This window comes from Leptosomus discolor, chromosome 24, assembly GCF_034619465.1.
Source record: "Leptosomus discolor isolate bLepDis1 chromosome 24, bLepDis1.hap2, whole genome shotgun sequence".
Lineage (NCBI taxonomy): Eukaryota > Metazoa > Chordata > Aves > Leptosomiformes > Leptosomidae > Leptosomus > Leptosomus discolor.
Genome location: NC_141414.1, coordinates 2,998,968 through 3,023,326, shown reverse-complemented (window position 1 = coordinate 3,023,326; position 24,359 = coordinate 2,998,968). Strand labels below are relative to the sequence as shown.

Here is a 24,359-nt window from a genome sequence, read left to right as displayed (position 1 = left end):
CATTCAGTTCTTTGAAATTAGAAGCTGAAGAGACACTTACACCAGTAACATCAAAATCCCACCTACAATTCACTCCTCATTTAAGAGCAGAAGCCACCTTTCACTTACTCCCTCCTCCTCTCCCTAGTTTTAGAAGTCCAGCTACAGAAAAGTTACAATTATTTCCAAATAGAGGCTTCTCCAATTCTGACACATTCTCATTAACCAATTTACCTTTTCTAAGGTACCAACTGCTTTGTAAAAGCACAAATGAACGTAATTAACCATCCCATACTGAAGCACAAACACTGCTGCATTACACCCATTACAACTTACTGCTGTAACAGCTGTTACAAACAACTAAAACTTCAACAACTTTGTCAGGTTTTGTTTATTCACAATAACGAGGAAAAACAGGGATGGCAAGGGAGAATTCAGGGAACACGAAGTCAACAATTAAGTGAAACCTGTAAGAGTACACTCACAGTGTTTATCTTTGAAAAATACATTTGAGATGTAAAAGTCATATATAAGAAGACTGCAGAGCATGGTACAGCAGATCTGCAATCCAGACACTCTGCACCTATATAAGCATTATTGAACTGCCACGGCTGCGGCCTAAAAGCTGTCCCAGAACCTCTCAAACCAGAGTGCTGGTGGAGGCTGCCTTGGGGTAGGTGGCTGAAAGTCAAGACCCCACAAGCAGCTCTGCAAGAGGCCATATCTCTGGCCATGCTGCGTTCATGTCTTGGCAAAAATACCTGCCTGTGCATGTACAGACACCACCAAGTAAACAAGAAACATGCAGGGTCTCTTCTTCAGAACAGTCTTAATATTCTATCCTCCCAAGGTCCTGGGAAGATCACATGAAACTGCTCCAGCAAACCAGTACCAGCACCCTGAAGATGTGTCAACCTTCTGTATAGTTCAAGGTAGAAGACAGTTCTACTCTAAGAAACTGGGATAATTTGAAGAACACTTGCCAGTGCATATGAAGGCCAGTTACATGCCTATACCGAGCACAGTACTATTCCATAAATTTAAGTGAATGGAGTAAAGTTCAGGGATGCAGATACCTGTTGTGTACAGCCAAGAATTCCTGCGTACATTCCCCACCAGCATTTTTGGTTCTTAAATTTCTTTCAGGCCTGGGCTAACTGGGGTAAGATTTTTTACTCTTTCAGAACAAGGCTAAGAGAATGACCACTTGCTGCAGTTTTCCTGAAAGCCTGGTTAATACAGTTCTCTTGGCCTGTTCTAGTAACACGGGCAATTTCAAACCACAAAAACTGCCACAAAAGTCTGTGGCTACATTTACCAGTTATATTTTAAAATATTAACCCTCGAAAACTTTAACCTTCAAAAAAATTGCAATAGAAGAATTTCTGCAGCAGGTCATCAAGCAACAGTCTGGACACCAAAAGGCACTTAACCTACAGCTGTTTGTACCTTGTCATGACAATCCATTTGGCACTGAGTTTACCTGAAATGGCCCGTTCTTGGAAAAAAATACTAGTGCAAGAAAAGGGTGTATGTATTGTGTGGAGCGGCCTTAAGAGGCAAAGATCTATCCAAGACTATACACCACACCTAGTGCGTGGGCACAATGAGTGATGACGCTCACCTGCACCAAGAAAACATGGTCCACCAGCTAGAAAGATATGGAACACTTAAAATTGCTCTGAAAGACTGTATGGTAGCAGTCATTTGGTCATGGAATCTTTCCAAAAATATTTTGCTGCACTACCAGTACAAAAATCTTAAATTAACAGCACTGACAGCTTTTCCTACCTCAAGGTACTGATTCTCGCCCCCTCCCCCCCCAGAATCTAAATTCTGCTTCAGCATCTTCCTTGCTGCTTTTAATCTGCTTGGCATTACAGGTTGGCATGACAAGCTCCTGTTTATAACCAGTGGAAACACATCATTGGCTGCTCACTTTGTCAAGCTGCAGCATTACAGCTCAGAGGGAATAAACAATCCGCCTCTAACTGCTTGCAGCAAACACCTCATATATGCCCACTTTCTCACTCATTTAGAAGTGCTCTTATCCTTGGCAAGACACACAGTTTACCCCTAAATTTTAAAATTAATACTTGGTGTGTCTTCTGTAAGCACACCCCCTAGGGAGTCCCAAGCAAAGTTCATTTCTACAGTTCTAATTGGAACAACAGCTTAGAGGGGACTAACACCTAAGATCAAAGCAGCAGACTGACCGTGAGCTGCACTACCTAAAGTTAACAGCAACAGATTTCTCCTAGTGAAAGGGACTTTTTTTTTTCTTTAATCTCATCAGCAGAAGTACTTGGTACATTCACACTTACCCCTGCCAGTTCTTGTTGAATAGGAGCAAGCTGGGCTTCAGAAGCGGGACTCAGGGTAGCACTGACTGAGGCAACAGCGGGAGCAGGATGCTCAGAGTCGCGCTCACCAGCTGATTCTTTGTGACCCAGACCATGGTGGGGGGGCTCAAGCTCTCCCTGGGGGTCCTCGCCTGAATCCGACAAACCTTTTTGCTCTGCAGGGGACTGGGAGCAGAAAAGACAATGTCCCTTCAATGCAAGGGTGCAACATGAGAGAGCAGTCGTCCTAGTGAGAGGATCTGCTAATCCCTTTTTAAATGCCTCTGTTTTCAGCGCATGGCAGAAGGAATGGCTTACTACTGAGACACCAGGTAAAATACGCACAAACCAGGTAACAGAACCTGCTGACTGAATTAGCTTTCCCTCCCCACAAAAATCAGCTAGAGCAAGTGCCCTTTTTTGAAAGTTAGCTGAAAATGGCGGTGTCCCCATCAGAAGAGCATTTTGCCAGTCCTGCGGTTGTTGGGGTTTAACTCCTCCTCCCAAGGCTTAAAGGACAGACAATTGCTTTTACCTCCAGACTCGGACATTAGAATTAAATTACTGTAAATAACTCTCCTTCACTGTTTCTTCAGACCACGTTTGAGGGAGGTGGGGCTGATTATAAAATTCTGCCTAGAGATTTATCATTATAACAATTCACACAAGACACAACCCTTTCATATTCACATGACAGTGAACTGTCTGAAAAAGCAACGCCAATGTTTTCTTTTGAAAATTAAAAAGTCATACCTATTTCAAGCAGAGCAGTGACAGGATAGCTAGGGCACACTAACGGGATTTGATATTCGCAGAACTTCTGCCACAGACTCTTTACATTTCCTCAGAACATTTAACACTGCAGGTCCCCACTTGCAGAACAAAAATTAAGTATTACTATACTCTGCGCACATCTGAAGAATGAAAAAGCTAAAGGTTTCGAGCCTGAACAGCTATGTTGTGATAAAGGACTAAGTTGTAGTCCAGTATACTCTGCAGGCCAAGGACATTCTCCCAGCTGCGATCTGTGGACCAAGCCTCCTTGTGTCTTATGGTGAAGCATCTGGAGAATCAAACAGTTAGGCGAAGATGTCACCCAGAAGCACATAACCTTGGCTTGCTCTCAGAAAGCATTCAGTAGAATGAAGAGAGACTAAAAATGCTCATTATTGCCCAGGTCCATGCAAAAGAGTAAACAGCAACCTCAGAACAGCAGCTTTTAAATCTTAAGGGCCCAAAGTTCTGCAGCTATGACCTGGCCTGTCCTAAAACAGAAGTAATTGGTAAAAGACAACAATACATGCAACTTATCAGTGGGTTCAGTTCAGTTATGCAAGATTTAAATCTTGCAAGAAATTACTATCATTAAGGCTTTAAATAGTCAAAATATATTTAATGGGGATAACATTATGTCAGGTAAAGCTGGAGACGCTGGAGTTATTCAACATTTTCTGGCTTTAATACGAAGCTGTTATTAACAGACCCAAAGACTAACTGAAAATCCCAGAGAAGGAGAGAGAAGAGTTAAAGAAACATTTTGTCACCAAAATTAAACCAAACTTAGTACTCTGCTATTCTTAGCTCTTTGGCTAAAACAAATAGCCTGGAAAAGGATATGTGGAACTGGCCACAGCACTTACAACATACATATGTTATTCACACATAGAAGGGTAAACACCTCAGTCCTCCCAACGTTTTACACCCATTACTCCTAGTCCCTTTTTTATGCTAAGCCCCACTTTCAAAGTTAACAGCATTCCAAACATCACTCAAACTGTTTTCTTCCCCTTCAAGGGGAGACAGCCATAAAAAAGCACAAGAATTAAGTCACAAGTTACCTGCATCACACTAACCACAAAAGCAATTATGCAAGCAGCAGCACCAAAGATCTGATTTTTCTCATGGCTTCGGTTGCACATGTCCTCTGGTCCACTCACTCCACTACCCCAAATCCTCCCCACGCACCTCACAACACAAACCTCTCCCCCACACCTCTTCCATGCTACCCAGCCTTCTCTGGCCATACACGGGGCCAGAGGCCATTTATCTGCACTGAGCAGAGAGTGCGGGGGGCAGCTCGCCCTCTGCACGGGAGGTAGTTTGGGTCTCGCTGCTCCAGGCAGGTTTCCAGCTTTCAAGGAACACGCAGAACAGTTTTAACATTTAAAACCTCTATCGCCTTGTCGATAGTTACCAGAATCTGCAAGCTTTTGGCTTGGTGACCAGAAGAGAGCCAGCAGCATAACCAGCTTTGCTTGGCTTCCTAGCTGAAAGACTTCGCCCTTCTCCAGGGGTCTGAAGAGCCAGACCACTACACAAGAGACAACTGCAGTGGGACTGAGCAGACCACAGACCTAGTCCAACTGCTGTACAGGTGATGCTGTACAGCCCTGCTGCTATTCACAAAGCCTCTGAAGAACTGGGGGGACAGGGATGGGGACAGGACCCTAAAAAACACAGTAGGGAACATCCTGAAACCAGAGCAGTACTAGGAAACGGGGATGAGGGAGACCCGACCCAGTCAACAGCGAGACTGAATCTCAGGGTGAGCCAACCTTCACCAGCAATCTGGAGGCAACAGTGAACAATTAGGAAACTGCAGACAGACTCGGGGGCTGAAGATGACTAAGAAGATTCAGTGCCCTTAAGAAGCAAAATAACACATAGGAAGAGAGAACAGAAGTTTCCACACAAAAAATAGCTAAGTACCTTATTATTCTTCAGCCATAATACATAGAATTGAGGGAAAAGGAGTAGGAATATAACTATGAAATTGTGAGTGGCATATAGGATGGCAACGTAGCAACTCCCACAGAGCAACAACTGGAAGGCATCAAACTAAACTAGGCTAAAATAGGTTTAAAAAAAACCCACAAAAATAAAGGAGACAAAAAGCCCATTTTGCTGAACCCCCTATCAGAGGATCATGCAAATGGTAGTTGCTCACGTGCTTGGGTTCAGCAAGCAACTGGAGAAATTCAAAAGGAAAAAAGGGAGCCTTACCAGCAATTTATGCTGACTTCAAGCTACAGATAAAACAGCTAATAATGCAAGAGGCAAGAACAGTCAACACACCTTTGTGCTATATAGTTAAAAGTGGAAATGACAGTAAATTAGTTTGCAAGTAATATAGTTTAAACATTTCAAAGTAGGCTAAGCAAATATGCATCCGATTTCAGTAATTCTTGTAATACATGGCAAGTATTTTAAAGAGTGAAATAAGCAAGGTAACCTTCCAGCATAAACCTGATTTCTGTCCTAAGCAAAACTGGAACATGTGCTTCAAGACTCAGAAAAGAAATAAAAAATACCAATTATTGACAATCACCACTTTTATGTAGAAAAATCTGATGCCAAGATGAGAATTTCTTGGCCAGGTCAACACAAAATTATATCAAAAAAATAAATCAACATATTAAATGGATTAAAACCTACTGCAAGTTTCAGAATTTCATGAATAGTACGTGGAAGACAAAACCAATAAAGGCTTCAAGGATTTGTCAAACCAGAACTGCCCCAGACATTAGTTTGTACAGCTATTCTCAAAAAAGCACATCCAAAGGAAACTGCAAGCTCTTAAAACTCATTTCAGTCTTCAGTCATGCTTACTATTGGAAGTGTTTTCTTATCTCTGAACTTCATCAGTTCTCATCTAAGCTCTTGTTGGAAGTTCTTTGGAGCTGGTGAACAGCTCGTTCTCTTCCTTTTTGCTGTAACATTTTATGTCTGTGATGATTCGTGCCTCTCCTTGAGCCTCCTCTTCCCTAGAGGAAACATTCCTTATAAGTTCAGCTCTAGGGAGAACTTGGCAGAAATCTGTCCCCATCTCTTAAATACTAAGGCAAAGATCAATGGAGAGGTTAATAACATTAGGAAGCCACCTACAAAAGCTCACCTTACTCAGCCAGATCAAACAACATCTATTTTATCCAAACAAAAATAGCACACCTAGACTAAATACATAAGAGTCTACTTGGAGATTTGGCAAACTCTACATCGCAGGAAATAAAGAGACACATGAAGAAATACAAAAAAGCTAAGATTAACATGATGCTAAACCACCAAATATAAACAAGGAAATAATATTCCTTCTTCATAAAGGCTGCACACTGACACACTCTCGGGTCAGGTTTTCCTCCCAATTCCAAGTTGTCCTATTTACACCTCCTTTTCTCATTTTCCCCGAACTAGCAATCATATCCAATGGCCCCAAAAGACGACTCTCAGTACACTTTTTCACAATCTTTACCCGCTTAGAACTGAGAACAACTTTTGCTCGTATTCTCAGTAGTCTTTGACACTCAGCCTCTCTATATTCCTCTACACTTTGCCTTGCACAACTGCCCTCTCCAAAACCACTCATAATTGTTCTTGCAAGTGCAGCACTGCAGCAATACAGTCACAATTACAAACTCTCAGGCATGGATTTTGAACTCAAGTACACCATTGACTTACACCACAGTTCAACTAGGTCTCCCTAACAAAACTCTTGGCAGCTGAGGTAACGATGCTAAGAGAGCCCAGAAAAGGAAATACTGTTGCCTCTGCCCCCATCCTAAACCTGCACACCACGCCCACAGCACGAACAACATTTTCTAATCGTCCACCTCCTCAAGCCACCAAAACCCAGGCATTTCCAAATCACACTACATCAAACCAGGACTTCAACCAACCCCTACTTTATGTATTGTCTAATACAACTTTCTCTTTTCTAAACTCACGATCTTGTCCTCCAGACTACAGGGGAATGGCATCTTTCTAATAACTTAAATCACTTTTACAACTCCACATCTATTTTTTCAATAATTCAGACCATGACAGATCTAACATAAGGACATAAATCCTCGTTCGCTCCAGAACTACCCCTTCACCACCCAGATGCCAGCGCCCCCTTAAACACTTCGCATCACACACCACTTAGGTATGGGACATGGCCCAAATACCACGTAACTTCTCTCCTTCAGAGCCACTTTTAAAGCTCACCACTACCAGTTCACCTATACGAAGCTGTACAGTGACCAAAACTCGTTACATAAGCCAGAAAAAGTGTGGTTTTCTACATTGTACCACTACCCCCAGCGCAGGCTGGTGGAGGGAAAAGGACAAGGTGCAAGCTATATAACAGACAATGGCTTCGTTTAAAGTGCAAAACTATTTTTTTAAATCTGAGTTGAGTATCTACCTTTTGTAGTACTCGTGACTAGGGGGCCACCATGACCCTAGTATTGCAAGAATCAATAATGCCTGGAAGACGACCACAGCTCACACTTGCAGAAAAAAGGACAGTACTTCAGAAGCTTTTTTGGACAACGCTACTGGTTAAATTTGTTTGAGCTATTATACCTACTTAAAAATGTGTAAATGCAAGAAAGACTTCAGAAATGCACATTAAAAGCGACTTCATAAAATGACTTCAAGTAACCTGTTGCCAGAAACGGTCATGAAATGGGTTTATGGCAGAAGTTATTTTCAGAGCAGAAAGACAAGTCTAACAAGTGACAAAAATTAATCAGAAAAAATGCATCAATTGAAATTTTTAATTCAAAAAGTACTATGCAAAGCACAGTACAGTTCATGTATAAGCTATCAAGATAGGTAATGGAGGAACAGTAATATTCTATGCTTAACGTTGTGAGGTTAGAACTTTATGCTCCTTTCAGACCTTAACAGCTATGAGCCTTCCTAAGCTGATGCAATTTTCCAACTAGTGTCAGCACTAGAAGCTCTGCTTGTCAGAAAAGTTAATAGCAGCGTATAAACAAGGAAGATATTTGGATGCTATCATTCATGTATTTGCAAGAACTATCTCTATTTCACACACCATAAAAATAGCTCTCAAAGAATTAAGGAGATAGAAAATAATGAAAACTGAGCCTCATTCAACAAGTGTGGAAACAGCCACTTTTACATCCACCGTTAATTGATATCTATAGTGAAAAATGGAAGATAAAATTAATCCTGTCTTTTTAAGAGCAAAAGAAAACAACCAGAACCTCTTTACTGAAAGTAAAACCAAGAGGCATCCTGAACACCATGCACTTTTTGTCCGCTCTAACTAAACACGACAAACTGCAGGTTCTGATGTTTTACTAAACTAAACTAACTTAGCTGGAACAGCCAGTTAAAAAATGAGTTTCCAGACTAGCATGCATTTTGTCCTTCAACTTGCTATGTATTTTCCAGCTTCTAATGGAGAAATAGATATCTGAGAACACCTTACAAGCATAAACTTCACTAGAGATTTCCAGAAAAATAATGTTCTTTAACTTAATAGTAGCCAATGTTAGTGCCAGAAAAGTCAGTTAAGACCACTGAACAGTATCAACCCAGTCCTAATAGTGGAAGGGCCTGTAGACACTGCAACAAAATAATTCTGCTCAGGATGGCCCGTTTGATGCGGAAGAGCACTAGGCAAACACCTAAACAATCATCACAGACAGCTAATGGGATACACAGTGCAATACCTTCTCCTCACTCTCAGCTTGCTATTGGAGCTGAAAAGCCTCCATGAACACTTTGCTTACAGCTCCAGAAGAAAGCCAACTTGACTAGACAGATATTTTGCTAAACTAAAATTGTATTTTACATAGAGAAATTACATATTTTAGAAGTGTTTGTCAACTATTTTGAAGTTACTTTTGCATTTTCTTCAAAATGTTGCTCCAGGAAAAACCCCTCTGTTCATAGAATCTCCTTGCTAACTTTAATTAGGATAATCTTTTGTGGCAGGCAATGCACTTAACCAGGCACCTTGTATGGAAGCAGTGATGGCATTAACCATTAACTGTAACGCTCAGCCGTTAGTCTTTCCAAAAAATACAGTGAAAGGGCTCAACCAGTGTGTAACCTGAGTCACCTTCTCTTTATTAAGCTGATTAAAGGGACACTCAGCTGGCCTGACTGCTGGGTTCTGATACACACAGCATACATTAAGTGGCTGTTCCTTTTGGCTGACAGCACCATATTCTGACTCTATTATTACTGTACCAAGCCTAGAAAAAACAGCTACTGGCACAAGCAACAAGCAGGCTTTCACCCTTTATTTAATGAAATGGCGAGAAGCACAGCACTGATGCTCCTCTCACTTTTTCTCCAGTCTCAAATACACACAATATGAGGCACTAAAATTATTATTAACCACCCCCCCTTCCTCTTTGTAAGAAAACTGTACACCCTCACACATTACACAGGTTAATATAAGCATTTATGTTCGTTAGTAGACATATTACACCTTGGAAATCAGCAACCAAGTGACAGATGCCACCGGCAGACTCTTCAAGACCTCCTTGAAGGAACAAGCCTTGTTCCCCAGGCAAGCTACACCGACTCCACACCCATGCTGACCCCCTCGAGCACCAACACCACTTCATACTGAGATCACTTTCTAACTCATTTCTAACCCCTGGCTCGCCCACAGACCTCAACACCCCTGGTCCCTCCAGCCCAGCCAGCAGCCGCCCGCTGGCTGTGCCTCGGCAGAGGCCGTCCTGCGCACAGCCACCCACCCAGCGTCACCATAGCCCTCAGCATCCTCAGAGCCAGCTGGGAAGACTAAACCACAGACCTCTCTCCCTGGAACACTGGATCCTCTCTGCCAGCCCAAAAAGACATTAAGCCTTTAGTTAAGATTTTTCACAAATATTTTCTTGAGACATACCAGAGTGCCACAGATCTGTCCCACAGCCCAGCACTGAAGACACGCACCATGTGAGGGCCACTGGAGGCACGTGCTCTGTGCAGAAGCAGAAGGCACAACGTGAAGGACCTCGAGAGCACAAGACTTGCCAACTTAGCACCGAATGACCAGGCCAAAGAAAGGACACAGGAGCACGTTGCTCTGCTGGGTTGCACATTGCTATGATCATTGCTTCCAGACTCACTGGGGAAGCACAGCCAGGTTAAAGGACACCTGGGGGGGAAACTCACCACGGCACAACTCAAAGACCTCAGGAAGAGTCTCAGCAGCAGTGGGTGATTGTGAGCTGCTTCCTAGAAGGAAACAACGTGATCCAAACTGACAGTGCAACCACCAGCAGGCCCTTCATTCCAAAGTACATGTAAAGGGTCACCACAAAAAAAACGTATTTGGAAGGACGTGTTCAAAGTATTTACTCTAAGATACATTTAATTTGATTAGCTAATATTAGAAGAATGGCAAATTTAAATCCTTTCCAATCTCAGAAAAAAATTCAAGGTCCTGCAGAGGAATATACCTACTAAACCAGTGAAAAAGCTCAAGTCCGGTCCTTGTCCTATACCAAAGAAAAGCTACCAAATGCAAAATGGTTCAGTATTTCTACTCAAACATTTGAGAAAATTTCCTGATTGCACAGATAATATAACCATCCAGCAATTAAACAAAAAATCTTGTATACATGAGTACACTTCTCTTGGTTCCCAGCAGCTGCAGCTGAAACAAAGGTAACGTTGACGATTTTTTTTTTTCCCAAGTATCAACAGCTTTTACTATTAGGCAGAATTAAATACCACAATATATTGAGATTCTTATCAATTTCTTTTACTAAAAATATTTTTACAATATAAGAAACAGGAAGGCTTACTGTTTGGAACAAACACGGAAAACTATACCCTAGCACTCATTCAGAACATTTTGTGTGTCACTTTCAAACTGAAAAGGAATGTGAACTACACTGCCCTTGGTCCATGTGGCCATGGTTTTCCATTAGATCTACTTCAATTTAATAGCAATTTCTGCTAAAGGGAAGATCCTGCTCCTTCCTTCAACACTCATTTCTCTCCCAAGCTCCACTCCTTCTGCAGCCACAGGATGAGTAGTAACAGTCTCTTGATTCGGCACGAGCTCACCCCTGGAACACTTTCCAGCAGGTTGCGGCCCAGCTCCAACTTCACACTGTGTAACCGCTACCGCAGACCCAAAAGCAGGGGACTGGAACACATGGCAGGGACAAGGGACAGGTGAGGGAACAGGATTACCTTTTTCCAAGGTAATTAGACACTTCACAGTTTATTAACCAAAGATACAAGACACATTTAACTACACTGAAGTGAAAAGCAATAATCTAGACTATGGTTTCCTTTGCTTTGTCTTAACTCTACTAACAGAAAAAGAAATGTTAAAGTTTTCTCATGCAACTGCAACTTTCAGTACTCCTTTGCCACCTGCTGCTTTCAAGACACAGCTTTGAAGATACCTTTTCTCCCAGATTTTGTCTATCTTCTGTCTGAAGAGCTACCCATTTCATGCCACCATCATACATCTTCCCACTTTTAGCCCTCCAGTACCCCTTCAGCACTTTACCTTCTATGCCCATGAATAATGCTAATGCTCTATCATCCACCTTCAGCTTCAAAACAATATAGACAAAGGGCTGCTCACCATGGAATGAGGCAGGGCTACAGAACGAAACAAATGAAAACCATATCAACATCTCCTTACCTTCTGTGCTTTATCCTTCTGAAATACAAAGACAGGTGGAGCAATGGCAGGTTTTTCTGTAAAAAGAGAAATCATAGGGTTTTTTTCCAGCCACATTCATTGACTAATATGAAAATGTTACGTTCTATGATGCTTTTACCAACAACGAATCCCTAAACCAGTTGAATCTCAGTTACACAAATTGCTTCCACCCGTTCCTGGTCACATACAAGGACCTCCTTCTTCAAAAGGTAAAAGGAGTGTTTTAAGAACAACGATACAACTGATAGCTGCAAGCTATTTGTCTTTTCCCACCAGATCTATTTCAAACCAGTACTTTTATCATACTTGGGTACATCAGGAGGAAAAGGCCCTTTGCTGCAGCAGTTTACTTTTTGAACACAAGTTTTGCAGGCAAATTTGCCCATAATAATGCATTAAAGCAAAGGAAGTTTTGCTGTACACACCCGCACACCCCCTCCTTTCTCAAAGGTCACCTAAGTCTGACCCTTGATTATACTTGTATTTCATTATCACTGAAACCTTTAGAAAGGTCCTAAATATTCAACATTTGCAGGTCTACTGTTTAAACCAAACATTCCATCCATATTATTAGTCTTTTCTTTGAAATTGAAAAGCCCACCTGCTTTCTGCTTGAAGTTCCAATTCAAATATTAGAAGGATGCTGTTTTCTAAATACGCACCTCAACATTTAGTCTTCAAGAACAGAACGAATTCCTAGGATGAGTGTATGCTTTCCATTTACTTTAATGACCTCAAAACTACCTCAATGTCCTTAACGACAAAAAAAAAAAAAGGGAGAGAGCAGGGAGATAAAGCAGAAGTGAGCTTTCCTGGGAGCTTAACAGACTTACACACCTTGTGGAAGAGATATTTGAAGAGAAACTGCATGTACACTATGCAGTCAGCAAACCTCCTATATGTTTGTAGGGCTAAAGACGAGCACAACATTTAAGTCTGTCATCCGAGCAAGGCCACTGTGAAACAATGGGATTCAGAAGAACTGTATTTTGGCTAATTTCTTTGCAAAAGTTCCACCTTCGCAATCACTCAATCTTACAAACAACACCAAATATTTAAGAAAAATTAAATTTTTTAAGCTTTCAAAAACTTGAAAGGCTACAAAAGAGAAATATAAAGCCATCAAGAAGAATTACATTGTACCTAAAAAACACAAAGATGATATCACAAAATCCTCCATAAATCAGTTGCAGCATGAGTAAAGCACTTCAGTCAGCAAATAAGGAAAAGGGGATGAGATTGTCCACTGTAGCTATTAGATCAGTTTAGCTGCAAAAGTGAAACTTTTCATAACTCTTATGTGTTTGTCAGGCAAATTATTCCAAGAGTTCTGTGCACTTATTTGTGAGGGTAGAAAAGCCTCTTTCCCTTCTTCTGTCAGCCTAACTCAGTGGGATAACCCAGCACAAACACTGCAAGACTGATTTTGCAAGACTGGCATAACTTGTTCTACAAAGGTAAAATTAATTGTGAAATAAAGCTCCTTACTATAGCATGTTGCCTGGTCTTTTTTTTCCTTTATTTTCGGTGTTCTTCTATGTGTCAAATACTGCTGAATCTTAAAAATGCTTACGAAAGCAATGCAGACAATCTATTTCAAAAATGAAAAATAATCTAATTAACAAAGGTCATCAACAAAGACTTAACTGCTGTACCGGTCCCAAAAACCAGAGTTTCTTGAAACAAGACAGGGATCCCTTTAGATTCCCCTGGCCTCAGTATAACCTGCCTGTGGGAGGCTCCACTTGTGTAAGGGCCAAGCTTTTAAACCCTTTACTTCAAATGGATGCTCACTTTATACCATGTTCGGTACACTTCAGTATTCATTAATGCTATAATTACAGCAACAAGTAACATGTGTTCTACCAAGCTACTTTTATCCGAGACTGCCAAACCAGTCAATAAAATGCTGTATTGGTGTTCTTCCCTTCTGGGGATCTGCCTGAAAGCGGGACTTGATTGTGTAATGCACAACATACAAGAGATTCCTGTACCAAATTCCACAGTCACCAAAGAGGACCAAATAGAAGAGAACTACTTGTATATATAGCACTCAGTAAAGGACTGAAGTACTGAGAGGTGAAAGCAAACAATAACAAAAAGCAGATCCAACAACAATACCAAGTGCAGAGAAAACACAGGCTGGCTGGCAAAAGACTAGAATGGGGAGCCAAAGAAGTTGATGCAAAGGAACAGAACAAAATAGCAGATTGAGTCCGGTGATGGAAGACTGAGTACTTAGAAAAAAGGAACAGGGATACCAGGAACAGCAGAAAGCTCACAGAAAAAAAAAAATATATTGGATGGAAGAACCAGAGAAGAAAATGGAGTGGGAAAAAAAAATAAAAAATCAAGTATTCAAGAAAGTGTCCAGCTACAGCAAATGAGACTGGGAAAAGCAGCTAGTAAAACAAACTATGAAGGTGAAAAAGGTAACACTTGTGCAACGTAGAACTTCTATCTACTGAAGGAACACAGTCCTCCAGTACTCAGGATCCAAGAATCTCACTGTTACTCTTGTTGGCTGCAAAACCAACTGACATGATGGCATCCAGCAGGAACGAGGAGGAGACAGCAGTCACTCACGGCTACCAACTATACCCATGCTTAGTCAGGCACGTTCTTTACAGGGGAGCACTTGTTCACCATGTCCTTTCTGAAGTCTGCAACAAGACCACAATGCTGGAAATGTTTCCCCAATTCCAGCCCAAGGCAAGAAGGGATCACTAGATTGTCTAATTTGACCACCCATATTTTTCTGAGCCTTAGGTTTTTGGGGAAACATTTTCATCAAAGGCATCAATTACTGAAAACATTAAAAGTAAAGTATTATTGCCCTTGATCATCCATTACCCCACTTGGTAAAAGACTCCAGTGCCAAATTTCCCATTCAAATGTCTGGCTTTGACTTTCAGTTCCGACTCATAGTTATGTTTTTGAATGCATTTATGTACTAAAGAGCTCTCTAGTATTTAATATTTTGCTATGAAAGCACACAAACCATGTTTTCCTATAAAGTGAAGAGCCACCACAACAGTTTTTATTTTTGTAGAACAGAAATGCACATATTAGTAGTTGTCGGGTTTTTTCCCCACATGGTGAACATGGCAGCTTATTAAGTGATACTCCAAGTGAGAATTACACTGCTGTTTGTACTAGCCAGCATCAGAGGTGGACAGTCATCTTCTCACTCAGCGAGCACACTTCCCTTCCAGCAAGGTGTCTGAAGGATGACCTACAGTAAGATGGGTCTGCCGGGTCCACAGAACTGTCATTAAGTTAAAGGGAAAATAAAGCAGGATAAAGGAAGGAAAAAAAAAAAACCCAACCTTCAACCTTCGGGTACAATACATATAAAAGGACCTGAGATCTTCTCCTTAACCTAAGGGATGAACAGACAGAGCACACGGTTGTTAAAAATCATGGAACAGACTTGGTTTTTCTCTAGATGAGCAGACAAACAAGGCAAAACAAGGAGCTGGAGATGCAGAAACTATGTCAACTTTCTAACCAAATCCATCTCAGTAAAGGTTCTGAGAAAGCCCAAGCACGTAAGAAGGAAAGCAGACCTTCACTAATTACTGTCATAGAGACAACAAGTCCCCAATCTGAAGATCTGGAACTCGTACAAACCACTTAGTTTCTTCTGAATGGTGGTAGGCTGCCAAATCAGTCTGAAAAATGACTGAATCCACAGAACACCTTCCCGCAGTTTATTCATAAGTTCCAGACACTTCAACCTGCACAAATAATTACAAAAACCTCAAGAGCTGGCTTTCACAGGCTAAATTCCTCTAACATATTTCACTGTTGAGTCATTAGCCATCCATACATGCCCTATATGCTGCCAGACAAATGTATGCACTATTAAACCTACTCAGCTTGCTTCGCAAGCCTTGGAAACAAAAACACAAAACCAGAAAAGCCAATCTCAATGGCTCAGGCAGAGGTATCATCTTCAAGTCATACACACTATTTAATGTGAGATTTTTGACTCCAATACAGGACCATTTGTAGCTGTACCAAACTGCGCTGTGTCAACCATGTTTCCTGCAACCAGACGAAACGTGGCCTTGTTTTACCTCTCCACCTGTTCACACCAATGCAGCCACAGCAGTTGGTGGCACCTCTAGTGGCCACAACAGTTATTTTCACAGTACAAAGTTTTAAACCTTCACTGCACCACAAAATGACCCATTACTGAAAAATCCAACGGGTATTTTGAGTGTATAGATGCAAAAACCATGTCCCTTTTGAACCCACATTTGAAGGCCCCATAAGTGAAAAGAAAATACAAGGTAAACCTGCACAAAATGGGGAAAAAAAAACTGGTATAGGGCAGAGGTGAGCTCCTCTGTATAGTTACTTGGCTCACAGAGCAAATCCTATGGCAAAGGAGTGACAAAGGCCAAGAAAGCACTCTTCTCCTTCACCACCAAGGCCTTTGTGTCTCTACCATAAGGGTACAGGATAATTCAGATTGGAAGGGACAACAGGAGGCCTCTAGTCCAACCTCCTGCTCCAATTAAGTCAGCTATGAAGTCAGACCAGGTTAATCAGGTTATCCAGTCTGGTCCTAACTCCCAAGGATGGAGGCTGAGCGGCCTCACAGGGTAACCTCTTCTACTGCCTGACTGTCCTTATGGTGAAAAAAAAAAAAAAAAAAGCCCCCAGCCCTTTCCTTGTATGCAGGCTGGACAACTCGTTCCACCTCTCATCTTTTGCCCTTCCAACAGACAGCATCGCGATGAGCCCGGCTCTGCCTGTTTAACAACCTCCTCAGACTCTGGAAAGCTCCAAATGTGCCTCTCTGAAGCCTCCTCTTCTCTAGGCTGAACAAGCCCAGTTCCTTCAGCCTCTCCTCATAGGTCATGCGACCTAGATCAGCCATCTTGGTGACTCAAACTAGTCTCTAGATTTTAGAAGGAACCCAGGCCCCATGTCATGAAAACACCTCTCAAGCCCTTACCGGACCTGCTGTAGCCAGGTTAAGACATGGTGAATTTATTTTTAAAGCTAAGAACTACACTGTTTCAAACACCTTCTTTTTAAATTCACTCCAAATTACATTTAAAAGTGTAACAGTGCCTGACTATATGGAAACCTAAGTGAGAGGCAGGAAAAAAAAAAACCCACTGAGAAGCTTCCAGGCAAGCAAATCCTAGCTGGGATCTGAAGAAGCAATCTTCAACACTAAAAGCGTACAAGTTGAGAACAACTGCTCTGACTTTAACTCATCATAATACATCACCTGAGAGAAAAAGTAGATCATACCTGGGAACAATGAAAGAGCATTAAAAAGGAGAACAGCAATTAGGTTGTTAAGTCACCAAAAATAAGCAGAGTGGTAATCCACTGCCTGTGAAAGGCTTATCTGAGGGTCAAGAAAAATTTAAGTTCTAAGTTAAGTTTAATTATGCTTATTTGAACAGCTCAGGCTGCAAAAGTGTTTTTTTTTCATCTTAATACTATTTAAGTTATAAGGGGCAGAATAATCATGTTAAAAAAACTATTAAGAGATATGGAAAAGACCCCACAAGCAAAGTGCAATCATGCCTCATGTCAGAAAACAGGAGAAACACTATTGGATCACTTATAGCCAGACTTCACAAGTGATGTCACAGTGACTATAACTGACACCAGAAAAAAAAGACACTTCTGCCTCACTTTCAAAACTCTAGTAAGTTGCTTTTTATGAAGTAAAATATCTGATGTTCTCGTTCACCTTCAAACCCTGTATGAGACGAGGAAGCAGGCTACTTCCAGACAGTACTTCTATAGCTGGCATGGAAAGCCAGAATGCCTTTTACATATTTAAATAAAAATTCCCACACCGTATTTAAGCACAAACTTTTCGTGTTTGCAGAGCATGTGTTTTTTCGCTTCCCTAGCCCTTGTGGCATTAATAGAAACAAGGCGCCCTCTGCATTAGGTAATTTTACTATTTCAGCTCAGGTACTTCTCAAAGCAAACGTAAGTCAGAAACAGAAAAAGTTCGCTTATTTTCACATGACAGGAAGAGAATCATGAGGCAGCCCAGCTATTTTGCAATGTAGATAAAATATTTATGAAGAACTCCAAAAAGTGTTAACAATTATTGTAGTATTTAGACAGTTCTAACTTGTAAATGAAACAGTACTTTATGGCATTTGGGTGTGAATTATTAGGAAATCTCAGAAAAAACAACACCCCACAAATCACTCAGGCTAACTTTGCGTCCACTAGTTTATCTGAAGTTAATCACAATGGGAAAAAAGATCTTGTCTATAAACGTCAGGGACAGTGGCACATGCCAGCTTTTCCCCTCAAAGTAACAACAGACCTTCCCCTCTCCAAAAGCTACCGTAAGGCAAGCAGAATTACAGACAGGGCAAAAAAACCCAAACAGGAACAGCAGAGAATCAGTGTCAGCATCCAAAAGCCCAGGAAAGAGACAATACTTTTACTCTGAAAGGAACTGCTTCAATACTCTCACCTTCTGTATGTTTAAGGCAGTTACACACAAAAAACTCATTACCGTCATGAACCACACACTTAGCAATTTCACAAAGCAAAATACATTCTGTTTGGGGTCTAAAGAGAGAGTTTGCCAACACCGGTGGTGAAGGCACCTCCTGGAAAGGAAATGCGAAGAAAGCCATCAAGTTTTAGATCTGAGAAAAACATGTAGCTTTTCAGTGACTGAGAGGTGGTAAAGCAATCCACCCTCAGCACAAGGAGATCCTATCATCTAGAGAGCACTTCAGCAGCAAGTTACATACAAACAAATTACTAGTTGTGTATTAACAGCAAGTTAATGAGAAAAACATTCAAGTTTACATGAATATATGCCTGATGGGAAGGTGTCTGGTTCTCCACAATACTTCACTGCTACATGTGTGAAGGGTCAGCTTTAAGGCAGGATCCAACCAGAGTATCAAAGAACACCATACCAAAGACTTCAGAGAAAGTTTCTAATACCATTCAGTAACTACTTTACACAATAGTAACAGCAACAATTGTGCCTACCATCCCAAAATCCTGGTTTTCAATAATCAAATTTCTCACAATGCCAGTCCCCAAAACCTTTATCTCAATGTCACTAACTCTTTGTGACAAAGGCGGTCAAACTTCACACAGGCGAAGTTACTCTCTCCCCCTCGTCATTAGCTCCACGCTTACCAGCTCATCTCCTCTCACAATGAGGGGCAACGTCAAGACCATGACCTGTTCCTAGGAAACTTCACAGTACAAACTTCTTTGGGAAGTGGCACTTGCACCACCTCATCCTCCAGCCCCCTTTGCAGTAGGGGACCCCCCTAATCCAACAACCTTCTGCCGAGATACAGCTTGCCATCGAACCACTACGAAGAGGTAAGTGTACAGTTTCACCAACTCACTAGAGAAAAAGGAAAGACAAGTGAATGGAAAAAATTCAAGGAACAATTACATAAAGAAAATAAAGTTGTTACAAGACTATTAGAGGGAATACTTGTAGCTTTGAAAAAACACATCGCAAAGATCATCCATTAAAATAGTTTGAAGGCTTAGAGGATGTTGGCAGAATGGTTACCTGGAGGTAGCAATGACATCTCAGTGGTGATTTAAGACTGACAATAGACTTGAGAGACACCAGAATCTAGAAGCTAAAGATAACTGATATACTGTTGGGAGAGGGAAAAACAATGAATGAATTGAAACAAAGGGGTGCTGTGGTAAAAGGGACAGGTTAAAAGAGCTTTGCCTTAGTAAGGTGAAAGGACACAGGGAGAACAAAACAGCACTTTTCAAGGCCAGAAGGTTTGTTGCGGTAATCAAAGGGGTAAGAGTCTGAGCAAGTTTCACATGCACGAACAGACCAGAAAAGCTGTTGTTCAAACACGCCAAGCAAAAACAACCTGCAAGAATGACTGAACCCTCCATCTAGGTTCTTGTGTCTACTATGTGTCAAAGAGTAATTCACTTCACACCTCACCATGAAGTGTGATGGAGACAGCACTGTTGTACAGATCAATCAAGATTAATGAATATTAAGAGATTTGTTTTAACCACGCTCGGTTTGTGAACATGAACATTTAGCTATCAAATACTTCAAACAAGAGAAGATTGATATGAAGCAAAAGATCAAAAAAATTATCGGTACCAAAACAGTCACTTCATATATTTGAATGAAAATACCTGGGCACAAGGAACTAAAACGTTCACTTACAGTACAGGAAAAATAAGACAGGTTGTTTTCTCCTCGTTCTTAAATGTACCAAAGTCACCTGAGACCACCATCGCCACGTCAAGAGACAGCAAACAAGGCAAGGAGAAAGACTATGGAATCCACCAACCTTCAGCAGAAGGATGCCAATTCCAGAAAGTACATGTATTTGCACTGGTATACCAAGAACAGACACTTCAAAAACAGAACAGGAGGAAGAAAACTAACACCGGACAACGAAGCCAATTGTATCAGAACGAGCAGAAAGCTGACCTTGCTTAATCTTATGAAAGATTATACCACATCCTTATTGAAAGGAGAAACAGAACAGCAAAGGATGAAGATGACAACTCTGGAAGGAGATGCGAGTACAAACTAAAGACATTAGCAGGTGAGGGGAGTCACTGGAGTCAGGAAAGGATCCTAAGAGGAAAAAAAAAAAAAAAAAAAAAGAAGAGAAAAAGGAAGATCACCTGAAAAAGCAAAAGCAAGGGTAGCACCACACTTCCACCCTCCCTGCCCCTAGACAGTCTACATGATTCTGCAAAAATACAGAGGCAGGGGCAGAAACAGGTGGCAAGTCAGCACCAAAGGGTGTAATAAATGTTGGTGACTTTCATTCGCTGTTGAGCTTACTGTTTCCCACTACAAAGGGGAGGGAAAGCGAGAGGCTTGCACAACTTAAGATAGCCACTCCCAAACTTCTGGTTCTAAAAGAACACAATACACCATCAAAATTTATTATAAGATCATAATGACAGTATGCAAATACTGTCATTAAGTTTCCGACAAATAGTCATTACATATTTGACTATCTACTACCATTCTCAAGACCACTCACCATGCCTCTCTGGACACTGACAGCTCATCTCGAGTTTGGGAGCCAACAGCCCAAGATGTGCTGCACCACAGGATTTGTCAAATAACTAAGTGTAGTTATGTGGCTAGCTGCTTGTAGCCTTCATCTTCAAAAGCTACACCTACAACTGACATTTGCTTCTTGTTTAACATTAATATCAGAACCGCAATTGCCACTAGCAGAGAGCCCAATTATAAGAAACAATCTTGAAAAAAGGGGCCTCACGCACTTTCATTCACCTCCTTCAGGGCGGTTCCCCCCCTCTTTCATTAGCTGAGAAGAATGATGAGATGATGAGAAACAGCAGAGACAGCCAGGGCAAACTTCATTCTGCAGAGACTTTGAGGGAAGTCAGTCATTCTCAAAGGCAAACTGTTGAAGCCCACTGTCACTTAAACAACAATCTAACACACCTTGGAGTAGAATATCCAAATCCTACAGTAGGTGCAGCCCATGTTTTCCTAACATCTCTTCAGAAAAAAAAAAGTAAAACCACTACTTCTTTACTTCAGAGGTTTCCAGCTTCAAAATAATATATATATCGTTATAACTCACCTATAGCTTTACATGATCGTCTCTATCATTCCCTTAGCTACAGGAAGGATTAACACGAGTGGAAGTTCAGGAAAGATTTACAACAGCCCTAAAGTTGTGGGCAATGACCCCAAAAAGCAGCCGGACAAGGAGGGACACAAAGCGGCTCGGAACGCCCCCGGGAGAGAAGTGCAGCGCTCACCGCCTCACTCCGGCAGCGGCGGGGCTCACTCCCCGCTGCACGGGCCGCCAGGGCACGCTTCCCGCACGCAGCGAGCGCGGCCGCAAGCACCCGCCGGCCGCCGCCGTCGCGCCGCGAGCCCGGTGCCACCGCCCGCCGCCCCGCGCGGAGGCACCTGCCAGCGCAGCCCCAGCCCGCCGCCCCGCGCCGCTCCCGACCCCCGCGGCAGCGCGGACGCCCGCCCACAGCTGGCCCCACAGGGCAGAGCCAAGGCGGCGGGGAAAGCGGCGGCCCGGCCGGGCGCTCCCTTTGTCCGGCCGCTCGCCCCAGAGGGGCCGGGACACGGAGAGACCGCGGGGCGGCAGCGCCTCCGAGGGCGGGCCCGCGCCCGGGCGCGCCTCCGAGAGCGGATCGCGGGGCCAGGCTCGGGCGGGCGAGCGACAGCGCAGGGCCCGCGGCCGGCACCGCTGCGCACCACCAGCGCCCGCCTACCTTCGTTCGCTAGGTCCGCCATTTTACTTCCTCAATCGCGCCCACAATGCATCGCGCAGCCGGACGGCTTCCACTTTCAGCGGGCCCCACGGGGCAGCGCATGCGCGGATCTACTGCCGCTCCGTGGCGGAATCGCTCATGCGCGGCTGGCTCGCTTGGGCAGCGGGCGGGGCGCGTTCGGCTGCCCTGGGGCGGGCGGTGCCGGGCGGAGCGCGGCGCTGCGCTGCGCATGCGCGGGGAGCGGGGTGCGGGGTGTGCCGTGTCCGCGGTCGGTCGCGCGCCGGGCTGCGGCGGGGCGGGAGGCGGGAGGCGGGAGGCGGCTCGGGCGTCCCTGCAGTGCCGCCTGCGGCCTGGCGGGGCGGCCCGGCCGAGCCCCATATGTCGGCGAGGCCGGGCTCGGGCTCGGGCTCGAGCCTGGCTGCGGTGCCCCCGTGGTTGTGGGGACCGCCACGAGCCCGATCCCTCCCCGTGCTCCTGCCGTCGTCCGACTGGGGCCTTTGACACCGGCTGCCCACGGATCTTTCGGTTCCCTGCTTAGCCCTGCTGTCTGGTCTGCCGCTGTAGCCTCGTATGGCTGCAGGACCCATAAGTTCACGAGTTAAACAAATCCTGGATCCCCATTTACTGCTTTTATTAGAGCCTCCCAGTTACCGTCCTGCGGGTTTTACTGGACAGCAATTCTCCATTCAGGTAACTGCTCTGTGACTGCATAAGCCTCAACCAGAGCTTTCGCAGCCTTTTCTCCAGGCAGAGTAACTCAAACTGGAAGGCTGCTGCTCCATGCCAAAGGTCAATATTTGCCATTTTCTGTGACTTCCAGCTCCACCATCTCCAGAACTGCGCACGCTGCTCAAAATGTAGGTGCACCAAGGCTTTCTATGGCCACAAAGTTATACTGTATAGCGCACACAGCACAGAGACTGTGCACTGCTCTCATTGCTCTCTTGATGGGGGCCCACATTTTGTTGGCTTGTTTGGTCAGTGCGCCTAAACTCCCCTGACTGCACTGACTAGGTCTCAGTAAGGGAGTCAAGAGCAGCAAGCTCAGAGGTGCACACAGAGAGATAGACGACTTTAGTCTCACCCTAACGATTGCTTCAAGGTGGCAGCACAGTGTAGAACAGCGTGCATTGCACTTGACCATTTGAATACATCTCTCACAAGCTATCACACTAGTGTGGAACAGAATCTGAGGGCCAGGCTTGTGATCACTTCTGCAAGTACCGTCCATCTAAACCGTCTGGTTTAGCTGCTAGGAGAATCAGGAATACAACAGCAGGACAGGCACAAGTTAGTAAGAATAAATGAATGGCACTGATTTAGAAAAAATACAGGATACCTGTCTTTAAAACAATGTGCATTGTCAGCATTTGGTGGAACTTTCCTGTAGATCAAACAACACTGCTTGGAGTTGTGTGATTACTAGTGTGAGCTGCATTATTTGTTGAATGAGAAACACAGTGGGCACAAGAAACCCAGGTGGTTTCTAAAGGTTATTGGGGACAAATTCTTACCACACTTGCTGGATGAGTCATCTAGTTCAGCTCGACACCCTCCTGGGTCTGGTACTGACAACCAAGGAAGGGCTGTTTGAGGATGTGATAATCAATGGCAGTATTGGCTGTAGCAACCGTGAAATTGTGGCATTTGAGATCCTGAAGGGAGTGAGAAAGGCAAACGGCAGGCTGCAGACCCTTCCAGGGAATTGACTTTGGGTTATTCAGGAAAAGGTGAGGTGAGGTTCTGTGGGAGGCAGCTCTGAAAGACAAAGGAGCTCAAGAGAGCTGGCAGCTTGTTAACGACCTCTTCTTCCAAGCACAAGAACAGTCTGCCCCAGCAATCAAGGAAATAAGTAGAATCATAGAACAGTTTGGGTTGGAAGGGACCGTTAAAGCCCACCTAGCCCAACTCCCCTGCAGCGAGCAGGGACCTCTTCAGCTGGATCAGGTTGCTCAGAGCCCCGTCCAACCTGACCTTGAATGTTCCCAGGGATGGGGCATCAACCACCTCTCTGCGCAGCCTGTATCAGTGTTTCACCACCCTCAGTGTAACAAATTTCTTCCTTATATCTAGTCTAAATCTGCCCTCTTTCAGTTTAAAACCATTGCTCCTTGTCCTATCGTAACAGGCCCTGCTAAAAAGATCGCCCTCATCCAGTAGATGTGTCGGGAGACAAACTTGGCTAAACAGAACTTGTGAATGGACCAAAGGATTGTGTATACAGGCAACGGAAGCAAGGTCAGACAACTGAAGAGGAATATAGAAATACTTCTTCAGCATGCAGGGATGGTGTTAGGAAAGCCAAAGCTCAACCAGAGTTGAAACTGGCAAGGGATATCAAATGCTTC

At 43.4% G+C, this 24,359-nt stretch overlaps 1 protein-coding gene across 1 annotated transcript in view; it reads right to left on the bottom strand.

Moving 5' to 3' along the window:
• Positions 1-22,051, bottom strand: part of RANBP3 (RAN binding protein 3) — a 49,395-nt gene extending 27,344 nt beyond the window's left edge. Inside the window, exons 1-3 of the mRNA XM_086477724.1 lie at positions 22,012-22,051; positions 11,740-11,795; positions 2,304-2,507 (exon numbers count right to left, since the gene is read on the bottom strand). Coding sequence (XP_086333850.1) covers positions 2,304-2,507; positions 11,740-11,795; positions 22,012-22,033 — 282 coding nt within the window. The 5' untranslated portion in view covers positions 22,034-22,051. The remainder of the gene's footprint in view (positions 1-2,303; positions 2,508-11,739; positions 11,796-22,011) is intronic.
• Positions 22,052-24,359: the final 2,308 nt, after the last annotated feature.